The sequence below is a fragment of the Adiantum capillus-veneris genome, chromosome 4 (genome assembly GCF_014529385.1).
Source record: "Adiantum capillus-veneris isolate H3 chromosome 4, ASM1452938v2, whole genome shotgun sequence".
Classification (NCBI taxonomy): domain Eukaryota; kingdom Viridiplantae; phylum Streptophyta; class Polypodiopsida; order Polypodiales; family Pteridaceae; genus Adiantum; species Adiantum capillus-veneris.
The window spans coordinates 13,743,395-13,759,626 of record NC_140934.1 but is presented as its reverse complement, the minus strand read 5'-3'; the positions used below and the strand labels follow the sequence as shown (position 1 = coordinate 13,759,626).

General features: G+C 44.7%; 1 protein-coding gene across 1 annotated transcript; it reads right to left on the bottom strand.

Annotated features, from left to right (window-relative positions):
* Positions 1-529: 529 nt before the first annotated feature.
* LOC147458739 (pentatricopeptide repeat-containing protein At4g13650-like) lies at positions 530-4,602 on the bottom strand. Its single transcript, XM_086510174.1, has one exon. It carries the CDS (start codon positions 4,304-4,306, stop codon positions 1,838-1,840), a length of 2,469 nt encoding a protein of 822 aa, XP_086366300.1. The 5' UTR covers positions 4,307-4,602; the 3' UTR covers positions 530-1,837.
* Positions 4,603-16,232: the final 11,630 nt, after the last annotated feature.

Here is a 16,232-nt window from a genome sequence, read left to right as displayed (position 1 = left end):
GGGGGGGAGGCTAAGGGGGAGATAAAGTGGACTGAGAGCGAGGAGAGGGTGGCACCCTGAGTGATTGTGAGTGGTGGCGGGTGGTGGGGCTGCAGCTGCAGCATGCGTGCGGGCAGGGGACTGAGGGGATGGGATGATGTGCCTGTGGCAACAGCAGTGTGAGGGGGGAGCAGAGCGAGACACAGAGAGAAGAAGAAAAAGAGGATTTTAACGTCGTAGGAAACTATTCCAAGAGACCTTAAAGATCTATCCGCCGATGAGAGGGGAGAGAGAGAGAGCGGGGGGGGGGGGGGGGGGGGGGGGGTGGCGGTAAGCATAGGCGGAACAACCTGATTATTTTTCTTGTGAGCTTGCCAAATGCAGGCACTCGTCGGTCGAATTATATGCTCTAACTAAGCCAAGATTCGTCCACAAAGCCATGCAAGAGAAAGTATCAGAAAGAAGCTATGCCCAGAGAATACTGAGACTCGTAGTCAACTGACTGCACAAGGAATCAAAGAGATAAAGAAAAAATGACACTTGCCACTCAGGAAAAATGTATGAAATTCTTTTACATTTTTAAGGCTTAAAGCGCTTTGACGTGCGGGATATAATTCTAAACTGCATATTATCCATGTCAAAACGATGAAATTAAGTTGAGCCACAAATATTGACCATGCCAATGACAGGACATTGTCCAAACTTTGTTTCACGAAATTTCCCTACCCTCTTGTCTTTACAAGAAAATATTGGAGCATTCTTCTTGGAGCTGTCCTTTCTCGGAAACAAATGCCCCCTCTAAAATATGGGACCACCCTAGCAACTATACTTTCCTGGCAACCATACGCATCCCAAGAGCCATTCCTTTCCAAATATGATGCGTAAGAGATTGGAACATGGATAAATGAATACACTGCCAAAAGGCAACCCAGCCTCCAATTTAATACACAATACAACCAATGATCCTCCGAGTCCCCCTCAACAAAAAGCAATTCCTTTCACAATATGATGTGTGAGTGATTAGAAATTGGATAAACAAATGCACCAGCAAATGTCAATCAGCCTTCAAGTTTAATGTACAATACGACAGATCATCCTCCCAGTTCCCCTGGATGAGCCATCGACAATATACCAAGAGAAACATGGAACTTTGATCCTGCATAGATATTTATGCATCCTATGCAGCAAAGAGCTAACATTGGAGCTCCTGAGAAACATTCCTGACGCAATTTTTAGTAACTAGCGCAACAAGGCTTTAAACTCTGTCCTCCCAGGTTGCCAATGATTGTCCAGATCTTCTCTTGGATCCTGTGCATAATGCCTCTACTTCAACTGCACTTTCAGAATGACCACCCCCGAGTGCGTCACATACTAATCAAAGTTACTTCTTTGAGGATTGTTGGAGCTGGTCCTGAACCCCCAACTAGCATAACATTGATTAATATGTGAAGCCTGACTGCCTGCATGACATGCACCCAATCAGTCACGTCGAATGAGCAGGATACTTTATCTCTTCCTTACCTGCACATAGGATCTCAAACGCGCAGAGCCTTCAATTTGGGACTCACGTATGTGACATCTGACCTCAAGCACTTTAGTGACAGCTGTTGGTGAAAATCTCATAAACTTCCTGATAAAGCTTTCTCCCATGCACACGTGTTCTAAGCAGCCTTTTCTTCAGCAACCATCAAACCAGGATTAAGGTTGGGTCATGTCATGTACTTCAGAATCTAGAAATACAGCAGCGAAAGCACATAATATATCATCATTCTTGTGGCCAACAGGCTCCCTTCATGCCTAGTCCCTCTAGAATTTATGCATACATGGATGTGAAGTGACTTTCCAATAAGCTCCCAACTTACAAGTCTTCAATTTCTTCCCCCTTTTGAGCAGCCATATTGGACATTAGTACAAATAAGGCAGAATGATCCTCAGTAGTGATCGCCCCCTCCCCAAAAGCACCAGTGGCAAGTTCTGCATTCCCCCAATTTTGACAGGCACCTAAGACCATGCTCCAGGTTACTGAACTAGGTTGATAAGGCATTTTTTCGAGGAGTGCTGCTGCTTCATCGAGTCGACCAGCACGACCAAGAAGATCAACCATGCAATTATGGTGCACATTGGATAAACCAAAGCCAACCTCTTCACTGATATGCTTCGCTAATATTTGGCCCTTACCCACTAGGCCAGAATGACTGCATGTCGTAAGAACACTGTGAAGGGAGTAGTCATCTAGAAGCAAGCCTTGTTGTATCATTCTTTCCAACAAGCTAAAAAACTGTCCGAACTCTCCTTGACGAGCATACCCCATACTTAATGCACTCCATCCAACCAGGTCCTTCCTGGGTAGTTCATCAAAAACCTGTTGAGCATCAACCATCCTTCCACATTTGGCATACATGTCAACAAGAGCGGTATGAACTATCGCGTCCATCCCAACATGTTCATTCCTGTGAATTTGAGCATGGACTCTCTTCCCCATTTTAGAATCTGCCGAGTTCCCAGATGCTGTTAGAATGGCAACTAGCGTTACACTATCAGGTATCAAACCTTGTTCCTGCATCTGTGCATGAAGTTTAAGAACAGCTTCATTTTCTCCATGTACAGCCTTGTCCTGGATCAAGGTGTTCCATGACACTACATTCGCAGGCACACCATCCAGAAGCATCTGCTCCCAGCATTTCTGTGCTTCTTGAGAGAGTCCATGCTGAGCATATCCTGCAATAAGCGCATTCCAAGAAATTACATCATGAAGAGGCATCTCATAAAATACTTCTTGTGCATCTTCAAGCAGACCACATTTTCCGTACATATCCACAAGGGTGTTAGCTACAAAAAGGTCACACTCAAAACCCTCCTGAACGAGCTGCAAGTGCATTTCACGCCCCTTATCTGCTGCTACTGTGCTGCCACAAGTTTTCAAGATGCAAAGGAACATAATAGGATCTGGTGACATCCCCTCCACTTGCATCTTCTCTATACACAACATAGCTTCATCCAATAACCCATGCTCAGCATAGCCACTAATTAGTGCAGTCCATGAGACAACGTCCCTACAGGTGAGTGTATCGAACACATCCTGAGCTTCTAAGAGTGAACCACATTTGGCATACATACCGACCAAAATACTTCCAATTGATGGAGCACTCTCAAACCCCTCTTCAATCAATTTTTCATGTAAAACCAGGCCCTTGTCAGTTATTCCAGTGCTGCTACAAGCTTTCAGGGCACAAATGTATGTTACCTCATTTGGTTGCACACCAAGGCACTGCATCTGCTCAAGATATTGAAATGCTTCCTCAAAGAATTCATGTTCAACATATCCTGAGATAAGTGCAGTCCATGCAACAACATCTTTTACCAGCAGCTCATCAAACACATCCTTGGCTTCTTCAAGTGATCCACACTTTGAATACATGTCAATAATTGTGCTACCAATAAAGGTGTTCTGCTCATAACCATCTTTAACTATCTCAAAGTGTATCGTTTGGCCCTTCCTAATGGCCTTCATGCTGCTTGAAGCTTTCAATCCGCACACAAATGTAACAGGTGTGGGATCCAAATCTTCTGCCTGCATCTTCTCATAAGAACTTAAAGCTTCCTCGCCAAGTCCATGTTCAAGGTATCCTGATACCAAACAATTCCAAGATACAATGTCTCGGGTTGGCAGCATATCGAACAAATCCTGTGCTTCCGCAAGCCGCCCACCTTTGGCGTACATATCCAGAAGACTATTATAAGCAAATAGGTCATCATCACACCCCATTTTTACGATTTCCCCATATAATTCCTGCCCTCTTTCAATGTACTTCAGCTTGGCACAAGCTTTTAGTAAAGCCACTGAAGCATACTTGCCTGGATAAATGTGGTTTATCTTCATCTCCCCATACAGATCAAAAGCCTGCGTAAATTGACGGCAGTTGACATACCCCTGAACAAGAGAAGACCAAGAATAGTCATTTGGATCTGATAGCTTATAAAAGGCCTGTTGTGCATCAGGAACAACTCCACACTCCACAAACATTGGGACAAGATAGTTTCCAAGTGATCCATGGGTTTCGAGCCCATGGGCCGAAAGCTGTGTTTGCAAACGTCTGGCCAACACAGTGTTTTTGGATTTTTTGCACGTCTTTGAGATGTGAATGAAGTCATCCAAAGAAGGGACTTCCGACATGGACATGAGCTCTAAACGAGCGAGAGCGTCCTCAATTTCCATGGTATCCCAAGCAGTTTTCTGCGGGCCATTAAAATGAAGGCTTCTTTCGGGCATGCGATCACCTATTACTCCACATACGACTGCAGTACTTGGCGCGGTAGAGGCATACATTGTAGAGGACTAAAAAGCCGCTACTCTGCTCAGAGGCTCTGCAGGCCCTGGTCGTGTCAAATGAGACTCTGCTCGATCAGAAATTTACATGCAGCTTTCTTCCTGGCAGGCGATACTTCAGTTGGTAAGGGCCCCGTCCCATGGTGAATGAGGTTAATTGAAAAGTCATAGGAGCACACTCTCTCTTCGCCAGCGAAACGCGCCGACGATTGTCGTCATCTCTGCGACTGCGCAGATGCATTCGTCGCCCACACTTCCAACCTTTATTAGCTGCTAACAATAATTCTCTGAGATGCCGGAAAAATCACCTTGTTAGTGTGGTTTAGTATCATCATATTAATTAGGGAAAATTTGCCGAAATTCCCAAAATACCCCTCAAATTTCAAAAATTCCCAAAACACCCTCAATATTTTGTCACAAATTCCCAAAATGCCCTTCAATTTTGCCAAAATTCCCAAAGTACCCTTGGTCGTGAGATTAAATTTCTTGAAAGACGAAAATTTTTGTATCTTGTCATAAGAAGACCGATTGTCTATCAATACAAGATGCTAAAACTAGAATTTGGGTATGTTACGTAGGCTTTGGAGATAAATTTCTTCATTATTTTTAGACATAATTGCCCTTTTTGTGAGGTAATATGTGACAAATTACATGCTAAACACTCAAAAACGGATCTTAATTGTAAAAAAGGAATAGAGATAGAAAATCTTGAACAATCCAACCAAAATAGATGCAAGGGTATTTTGGTAATTTTTGAAATTTGAGGAGTATTTTGGGAATTTTCACAAATTAGAGGAGTATTTTGGTAAATTTTCCTATTAATAAAGGGCTAATTGGATTTGTTTATATTTGATTGTGATTAGTGGTGTAACTAATGTGTAGATAAATTAATCAAAAATTGAAGATTTACAGAGCTGTCTTATATTATTGTTACAGTTGTTATTATGATTGCCACCCAACAAATTAATTTGTTCAAGGTCTACCCTGAAATACGCTAGTCTCGAATAATACTCGTGGAAGCCACCTTTTTTTTTGTTGTTGTTGCTGTTTTACCATAAATAATAAGACATAATCGAACTTTTTACATTCAAAAGACAGCTAGCTCGAGAGAGAAGGAATGATAAGTACAAAAATAACTCGAGAGAGAGAGAGAGAGAGAGAGAGAGAGAGTCAAAGGTATGAAAGCTAGACAATTTGTTTCAGAAACAATATAGACAAGGGTACTTAAAACAAGAACTCCCATTAATAATAAAAAAGTTACATTTTATTAAACTTGCATTACATAAACAAGAAGTGTTCATCTTCTGGAAGGCCCGGTTTTAGTAGTTGATGTGCTCCCTTCGATTGGCATATTAAGATTCACCACGTTGCTTAGCTGCTGCCTCATTTCCTCCTCATCCTCCTCTATGATGAGCCCAATTTTCTTCCAGCAAGAGAAAGCTAGTTGTCCCGTCTTGTTCAAATTGATTAAGCTCCGCATATTGAGTTCCTTGTGGCATTGATAGAGGCGATACACGTTGATGGTTGCCTTGAGAGCCTGACGAAACCAGTCGGCTCCATACAATGCCTCTCCGTTTGGAATGGCTTCCATGGCATCCCACACAGACTTTATTTTACTCGCAAGATCGTCGGACATCGTGAAAGAAGGAGAGGTGTGCTAGGAAGCTAGTAGACACTTTCACAAAAATAACTCAAGCTATGGCAATTTATAGCCACTGTGGTAATATTATATTATTTTATACACGATTTGACACATAAACAACCAGTACTCAAATATGAAAAAAAGTTGCAAATGAATGTATCCCAATGTGACCATCCTAAGATAAAATTAGAAAGTAGTACAATTGTTTAGGTAAAACATACTAAGAAGAAGTGAGCATTGTCAAATGCTATGCATCCATGCCTGGATAAGTCCGGCTTCGACTCAGTGCCCTGAAGATATCAACATCTGCCAGGATTGGTTGATGGATAAACATGTTCTCATGTTGGCTTAGCCCTAGCACACGCAGATAATATAAAATACAAATTTTTACATGCAAGATATGGTTTTTGCTTTGACACCCGTTCCATGAAGTCTGGGCATGTGCACGATGGTTGGTTGCTAATACAAACTTTGTACATCCCGACATGACCATCTTCACTATTCGTCTCTAGTTTGAAGACCTCACTAACACCATCTGCTGCACATATCTCTTCTACGACCTTCGCTCTCAGGGCTAGTGCTAGACTGATCTTGCGAGTAGCATCCTCGAAAATGGAAGTCCGATACCGTACACGTAGACCATCTCGCACTGTGGCTCTTGCACTGCCTTTAGGAGTGGATGAATCTTTTGACTTGAAAGGAGAGTTTGTCATATTTTGTTCTTGAGCAACTGGCGTTACAATAGATACTCCTTCTTTGCTTAGCTCCACTTGATACCCCCCTTCATGCAATATTTGCACCTCATCCTCCGATAGGTTGGTGCCCACATGCACGGGCCAAGTGTGTGGTGGATGAAGAGGCTGCGGCTCAATGTTCTGGTCTACTATATGACAATGCAAGACATGATCCAGACAAAACCAAAACCATTGACGCACCACACCATTTGGATGTTTTTGATATCCTTCAAACGATGGGGCTGGTATACCAAGGCTAGAACCTGCTATACTGCATCCACACCTGCGTCCGCCTCTTGGCGTGCCGCTACATGTGACCCTACTACCTTGTGGAGTTCGACGTATGGCCCACATTGCCTCATTGACCTTGCGCTCAACTACATACTGCCCACCAGAACCTATACTTCGTTTTGGGGTTTGTGATATCCCTTCTTCTGCAAAGTTGATCTTACGTGGTCTTCCACACTTCTTGCGATCTTTGGTGACCGAGTTGTACTCAGGCCTATGTGATGCATCATCTTCCACGTTGATAACCTCATTTGGCTTCCGTTTTTGCCTTGATGTCTCCTTATCTCCTGTTAATGGAGTTGGTTGTTTATACATTGGAGTGCCCTCAGTAGCCGCATTCACTGCTCTAATCACTTGGCTAGGACGTTTTTCATGGCGTTCCGTAAGCTTTTGTATTGATGGACCCTTCCCGATGTGTTTTCCATGGCTGTATGAAATGGCCTTTGTGCTCTGTAAGATGGAATTTGCAAGGTCGCTTGTACATGCATCATATAATGATATGCGTTTACGGAAACCCTCCCCTGCTAGCCAACTGCCATGCTTGCTCTCCGCAAGGTTAGTGCGTGGAGTGTTTGGTCCATCAGAGCTACTTTCTGCGCATGTCATAATGCCACCCCAATGTGCAATACGAATTTCCCACCAACTAAGCCATGAATCCATGTATGGAATGTTACGGTCTATGCAATGACCGTTACGCCACCATTGGCGTATTAGATGAGCCTATGCTGCTGCAGCCTCTTTTGTTGGTGCTTGCCTCCACTTCTCACACATTTCTTTGTGTGTGTGTTGAGAAGCTTGCACCACATACTTCATTGTGTGTTGATTCAAGCTTTGCTTCCAATGGAAAAGACAAAAACGCTCTCGGCCGCTCATTGTATTGGTCTTGTCACCACCATTGAAAACAATTTGAACTGCATTCCAATTTGCTTGAGCTTCATCAGCCATGTAGCCAAAGAAATTTGCTTTGTCACACCCACATGATATCATTACATCATTAAGGCACTCCCAAAACAAACATTGTGTTTCCCCGTCTTCCTGTTTCATTTCACAAGTTGCAATAGTCAAAAGGTCCTGCATGCTGCAAACAAATTGTTTTAGAGAGAGTAAATGGAAAGCCACAAAGCTCTTAAGATAGGCCATGTACCTTGGATCATAGACATGACAGGCCATAGTCACCCAATCGTTAACACGTTTGGTGTGATCAAACTGGATCCACGCACGTCGAAGATCACCATCCCGATCTTGTCTCATTCGGTTGACTAGGTCCACACCGGATGCCGGACCAATTGTGGACATTTTGAAGACATAACATTTCTCCCCCTCCATACCTTGACTAGGAAACCGGCTTCCATGGAAAAACTCATATGTGCAGTCTCGCTTCAGTTTTAGGAGTGCATTAATGCCAAAAGATTCTTTGTCAACCCCTCTACGTAAAATAGATACTGACCTCCGAAACCTGTCAATGTTAAAAGTGTTTGGATTAAAAAATAATTTAGCATAGAGTTTTGCATTGAAATAAGAATCTACGAAATGCTCATACCAGTTATCTTGCACCAATGGGCCCAACTCCTCAGCGATTGCAAATAGCTGTTGCTCGCCTAAAATACCTTCGTTGGTGTTGTTGCGAAGAAGTGTTGTACTTATAATTTCTTTTGCCAAACACATTTGAACCTTCCTGGCTCCTGCGTGTGGGTCAATAGTCAAAATCCTTTGCACCATCAGCTTGGTGTTTTCCATTAGTGTTTTGGATGTACCGCTGCGCACATCGTGTCGATGTGTGCCACGATGAATCATGACTCTAGTGGCAGTCTCATCGGATGGCATGACATAGTATACTACACAATCACATGTTGCAATACAAAAAGCAATTGCCTTACAAAAATGGCATGTAAGGCTCTTATCTCCGATCTTACAATATTCCCCAGGTCCAGTTGCCTTTTGTATGTACCTGTTGAAATGACTTGTATTGGGAATATGGTAATTAACCAAGCGGACACATTGTTCATTCATGCACTTGAGAGATCCTATGCAATGACTAAGACGCACTACACCTGCAAATACAATATTGGATGTAGTAGGCTTCGACCACAAATGAGGATCATACTTATGCTCCATTGCATCCATATGGTGCAAATTTCCCATGGTAGGTGGAAATTCTAGAACGAGATCTCCATTGTAAGACCTTGGAATCTCTGTAACTTGTTTCACTACTTTGATTTGCATTAACAACTTTGTCAATGTGCCCTTCTTCTCGGCCTGTAAGAGCTTTTGTCTTGTACTCCTTTTGAAGCTGTTTAAGGGCAAAACTCGAGGGGGGGTACATAGATCTATTAACTCTTTTGGACCGAATTGCATCTTTGACGGACTATCCAAAATGGAAATGGGAATCATGCTAGGTGAGACGGCATACTGTGTTTGATGAGATACGTTGACTTTGTATTTACATGAAAGCTACTCATCCAATACATAGATGAATTCACCCAAATTGTTGAGAGTCCTCTCAAGAGGCAAATTCATTTCAATATCACCTACTTCGATAACAGCATCTAACGTTGTAAATTGCATTGGAGAAATTAATTCTAAAAGAAATGATTCAGATATTATGAATTTACCATTGTAAAAAGGATAAGAAAACTCTTTATCCAAGAAAAATAAAGAGCAAGCCATAATAATATGCTAAGCAAATAATTAAGCACAAGATCACATTGTAAGCTAAAACAAATTGATTATATACTCACGTCTAATAAGTAGCCGTTATAAATTTAAAATTAATATTATTTTATTAATTTAAAAAGTTAATGTTAAAAAATATGAAATATTTTAAAAAAATTACAAAATATTTGTTTGTTATTGTGTGTGTGATCACGGGCTGGAACGTTTTACGTGGACGGAAGCAAGGCACTAACGCAAGGGGGGCGGAGGGAGAGAGAGACCAGGGCAATGGACGGCTGGGTTTTGCGTGCTGGGCCGCCAGTACGGACAAAGGCGGAGGTTGGGTGGGGGCGGAGGTTTTGGGGGGAGGGGGGGCAAGGGGACGCAGGAGCGGGTGGGGCAAGGTGCAAGGGGACAATGGAGGCGGTCTCAGGCGGGCGGAGGCCGCAGCTTGGGTTGGGGTGGGGGGGGAGGGCGGGGGGGGGGGGGGCAAGTGGGCGCAAGAGCGGAGGCGGGGGCGGGATGAGGGGGCGGGGTCAGGCACAGGCCGCAAGTTGGGTTGGGGGGGGGGGGGCAAGTGGACGCAAGAGCGGAGGCGGGGGCGGGATGAGGGAGCAAGTGGGGGCGGGATGAGGCGGGGGCGTGCGGAGGCCGCAGGTTGGGTTGGGGGGGGGGGGGGGGGGGGGGGGGCAAGTGGACGCAGGAGCGGAGGTGGGGGCAGGATGAGGGGGGGGAGGAGCGGAGCAGGATGGCCTGCATACTCGCCCATGGCCAGCGCGTTGGCCATGGGCGGGCACACGCTCCCGTGTGGACGTGTGCCCGCCCATGGCCAACGCGTTGACCGTGGGCGAGTGGTCACCTGTGTGTACTCTGCCTCTGGCCAACGCGTGGCCAAAGATAGAGGCGCCCACGGACCCACGGCAGTCCACGTGGACACGGTGGCGCGAGTGTCCACGTGGACTAGCCACGTGTACCGTCGCCAACCGACAGTACACGTGGCCCGCCACGTGGTCACGTGCATTGCCACGCAGGCAATGAGATGGCCACGTGTCCTGCCATGTGTACTGTCGCCCAATGTGTACAGGCAATGAGTTGGCCACGTGTACTGTCATCCACATGTCCTGCCACGTGTATAGGCAATGAGTTGGCCATGTGTCCCGCCATTATTAGCGCCACGTGTCGTGCCATGTGTACTGTCGCCCATCGACAATACACGTGGCAAGACACGTGGCCAGCTTATTGCCTGCGTGGCAGAATGCGTGACCACGTGGATTGCCACGTGTATTGTCGGTTGGCGACGGTACACATGGCCAGTCCACGTGGACACGCAACGGCCACATGCGCCAGCGTGTCCACGTGCCTTGCCACGTGTGTGTGTCCACACACACACACACACACACACAAACACAAACGCTCACACACACAAACACAAACGCTCACACACACACACACGGGCGTCACACACACACACAAACACAAACGCACACACACACACACACAGACACACGCCTCAGTGCAGCGCGTGTGTGTGCGCGTGCACACACACACACACGCACATGTACAGAGGTACGTGCACACACACACACACACACACACACACACACACACACACGCTGCACGTACACATACACACAAACACTGCACGTACACACGCACACACGGGCGGACATGGCAACACACACACGCACATGTACATGGCAACACACACACACACACACACACACACACACTCCTTTCTCTCACACACACAGTCATAAAAAAAAATAAAAATAAAAAAAATAATAAAAAATTAAAAGCTTTATAAAGTGATCTTCTCTTCTTCATTTTCTTCTTCTCTATTCTCTTTTGCTACACAGATGTGTGTGTGTGTGTGTGTGTGTGTGTCAAGTTCACATCTCAAACTCCAACCTACAAATTCTCATAAATCATCCTATATCTATTTCTTATAAATTATCCTTCTTTCTCGCAAGCATGAGAACAAGAAACCAAACAAAAAATATTGGTGCAATTGATGAGGTGGATGTTACTACCTCACAAGAAGTACCTCCGTTAGGCACACAGGATACCCAACAATCTCATGCATTGAGTTCTTTGGATCATATTGTATCCATTGTAACTGGAGTGGCTGGAACATCACAATCAAGCGCCGGACCCAGTCATCGTGTGGAAACAGGTACCGCTATTGAGAATGTCAAAGACGAAGCGTTTGGAAATGTTGTCGACAAACACATTTCTTTGGGTTGGGTGGATTCTCACAGAGTACCATACGATTGGAAACTTCCACGATTGCCTCTTTGTCTACTTCTCTCAAACCCCGCCATCCACACACATGATGACCACGTGGCCGATTTGCAACTCTCTATTGCAAACAAAAGCTACCAACCAACGATGGCAAGATTTATTGTTAGTGAACGAATTCCTGGGGAGGATCACAAACAATTTACTCGTCGTGGTCACGCTGCGAGGGATCTTGCAATGTTATATGATTTGGATGAAGAGCTTCGCTAAATCCCCGAGCTTAGTCACATGGTCGAGAGGTACTTTGTGGTTTGGGATGGTAATCACCGATTGGAGGCATGGATGCGGTGGATGAACGAGAAGGACATTCCAATTGAGAAAGCGCCAAAGGTGGAGTGCGTTCTAGTTGACTTTTAGCCACATGAGGCAGCGGAGTTTCTATTGGTTTTGGGTATGATCAATAGGTGAGCCCTTTGTTTTTTTGCTAATGTAAATGCATCTTATTTGTAAACTATATAAATTACAATCGATTGTTAAACAGGGCCACGAGGGTTTCAGTGCCTCACACGACTGCTCATGATATTTTCATGATGAGAAAGCTAGGGTTGGCGGACCCTACATCACTTCTGCAAAAATTCCCCGAAAGAGCGCGTTTGGCAGCAAAAAGGGCTTTGAATTTTAGAGGTCCAAATAAGTCTAAGTGGCTAAAATTGCCAATGGCTGTCCTTGCGCAACTACTTTGGAAGGTATGCTTCAAACCAATTGTATATGAGAATATGTTTTGATTACGAAATCTTATTATGTGTATTTTGATCGACTCTTTTGAAAATAATAAGAAGAGTTCGATCATATGTTTAGTAGTAAAATGGAAGGGCTGCCATCAAAAGGGAGTTTTGACTACGAGTTGGCACCTGACGCATACGAGGAAAGCATCAATCTAGCGCTATCTCAAACAGAACAATACTTTACGCGCAAAGGGCTTGAGATAGCCACCATTGCAAATCCAGAGAATGGCAGCGATTTTTTCAAAAATGTATTTCATTTACTGAATGGGGCGAGAAGACCACGAAAGTGACACCCTCGAGAGTGGCAGAGGTAGCGCGTGCACGCATTAGCCCAACAGAGTAAGTAATAGTCGTTTAAATCATTGGATATATTTGTCTTTTTATTATGTAGCAATAAAAATAAGTCTCACTTTTCCTTTGATAGGAAGTGCCGATTGCTTGATTTGCTCCAAGGCGGTGATGCATCCTTGAAGGAGAAGGGCATCGGTTTGACGGAGAAGGCCTGGATCCAGTGGCTTCGATATCACGTGTACTGGTGGCAGTTGGAAAGGTTAGATTTAGTGAACATTTGCACCAGCTAGCAATTTGTTATGTAACTTGTGAATTATTATTTGTTGCTGCAGGAGAGTACTTGAGATGGCCGAGAAAATGGAGGCCAAGAATGATGATGTTGCTATCCAACATGAGAAGGCTGAAGGTAGGCATGGTTGCACGCTTGCCCACATATTATTGACATACAGACGCAAGCACTTTGAGAAGGCCTTCAAGAAGTGGAGTGCTCGGATCAAATCCACACATGAACCCGAAGAGCAACCCCATTTTTCTTGTACGGCACGACGCTTGTTGTACAGGTTCGACATCTTTAATTGACAAATTAAGAATGTAGTAGGATACACTAATCTTGTTCTATGCAAATGAAAACATTGTGGTCTGTCTTGTAGATGGTGGAGAGATGCTCTTGTCTTTCCCATTCCCGAGCACCCCAATGATGCATGGTGCAGGTCGGAGAGAGAGGAGACGGGCTTATATCCTAACGAGTGGATAGATGACTTGCGGCCAAAGGGAGCGTGGCTCAAGTGTCCTTGGTGGCTGGACTACCCGGACAAGGAGTACCCACCTGAAGAGGAAGAGCTATACATAGGTATGCCTCTATGTAGTTTTTACCTTTGCCATGAAGCAATAGAATATGGGCTCAATAACTCTTCTTCTTTTAATTAATAGCGGAGCATAGTGCGTCACGGAAGAAAGCGGTTGTGATAGAGGATGCTCTATCTCCAAACACATCAAAGAAACCAGAGAGGAAGAAACAGACCTCAAAGAAAGACTCGCAAGCACAACAAGCTGACAAGAACGTGGGAAGAGAAAGAAGAGGGCTGTAGTTTTGAGCGACAGTGAGAGCGAGCATGTGGTTGTGGAGTATTCTGTAGAAGTCAGCGATAGTGCTCATAGCCTTGGTGCTATGAGTCACAGTGTACCGACACTATCCTTCACTCCCAGACCAGTGGGGGGCATCCAGGAGTCCCCTCCATGTTCACCATCACATGGTAGGGCTGCAGAGGACCTATCAGACATGGCCAGAGTTGTGGGAGATAACCATCCAGGTACGTGAAAATGCTTAATGTTGTGTTGTTCTCTTTAGCATTGCTTGAAAGATATATTTGATATTATGTTGCTACATATAGATATGCATGTAGAGCCACGCCACCTTGCAGTGCATGCTAGTGCCAAAGAGTTGGCAAAAGCTATTCCAGATGTGTTGTGCAATGACAAGTAAGCCACGCTTATTTACAATCATAGTTATGTGCACACTTATGGTGCTAACAAAAACTGCATGCAGTTCTATGCAGTCACTACGTAGATTCTTGGGCAATCTATCAGGAATAGGACAGATGAACCCCAACTTGAGATTGGGTGGCGTACGTTTGGTGTACATGGCCTTTCCCTTACACACTAGGCCACATGCAGCTAGCACGGGTGGGGTTCCTTTATGGAACCAATGGGATAGTGACCTTGTGGATGTTGCATTCCTTCTGGCATCTGAGTTTCTTTTGGTGGATGGCATGATTGTGGAGACATGTCGTGCAAAACATCTTTCCATCGTCACTTCGAAGGCAGAGGGAGCTGGTTTCCAGCTGTTGAGGATATTGTACTTACGGCTACCGGAGGCTAGTTGTACGACTGTTCAGGACTATTTAGAGGGGGTATGTTGTTTTTTTGTTTTGATAATGAATAGTAACTTCGATGTTCGTGGGTCAAAAAATAATGTTTTACTTGCTCCCGCTCCCCGCAGGTTGGTACTTTGTTGCTAGCCATTTTTTCACCCCCTAGAACTGGTGGGTGTCGGCTTCCGAGGTACGATCGAGCGGATGGAGAGATTGCAGCAAATGTACGTGGCTTCTCTGCAGATGACGACATGTTGTGGGAGAAGCTACCAGGATCAGATTCCACACAGTGGACGCTTGATCGTATGGGCCGGCCTTATCGTAGAGGTGTTGAGAGGAGTCCAGCGTTTGCCAGGTGGTAGAATTTTTTTGTTAATAGCTGTTTTTATTGTTCCTATAAAATTATAGGTATAATAAATCTAAAGGTAACTTTTTTTTTGTAGATGGCTACTAGGTACCTTCACAGACATGGGAGATGCTGTGTTGGATTGTTTTGCAGGAGTTGGGACATTGGCAGCACAATGTTTACTACTACGTAGACATTGCATCAGTTGTGAGAAGGATTGGGCAGTTTTCAGTGCTTGTTTGGAGCCAGCTCAGCGCCTACCTTCCGATTTAGGCTCGACATTGATGTTTCATAGGAGTGTCAGAGCTCAGGTAACTGAGCAACCGCAGCAGGTGTCCGAGCAGCTTCATCCGCTTGACCCACCGTTCCCGACACCACTCAGCAGTCAGGGCGGGGCAGTAGCAGCACCATATCCCACTTTCACAGCCCCATTTTTGGCATGGCGTGCAACTGGACCATCTCCCAATGCATTCATTGCCTCCACGTCTGAGGCCCCGCCCGGGGTTGCCATTGCCTCTTTCACTACCTGCAGCCCCCCCCACATATAGTTCATACCCTTTGCCATTTGGAGTAGTTCCCCCACCATTTGGTGCACTGCCCCCATTGGCACGACCTTTGTTTCCTCCCAGAGGATATGGCCCTCCACCGCCCTTCTTTCCTCCACGTATCACCCCCCATATGTATTTACTTTGGATGCAATGGAACTCATAGATTTGGGGTTTGCTATTTGAAATAGACCGTAATTGTGTGTAAGGAACTTCTATTTCTCTTATTAATAGTGTATTGAATGATTCGCCGGTGTTTTTTGTTTGAATGTAAGTTGGTCGTGAAATGACAATCAAATTTTAGTTGGAGAGAGAGAGAGAGAGAGAGAGAGAGAGAGAGAGAGATGGGTAGATTGTCCCTTCTTTTGAGAATCCGCTTGCCCAATTCTTAAAAAGCGCTCGCCAAAAATTGCTCGCCCAAAAATCGTGTCCGACAACAGATATGTTAACCTTGAATGTATTTTACAGGTATCAAGTGGACTATGCCAGTTGTTATCCATGTCCATCTTTAACAAGTTTTTTTAAAAACACTTC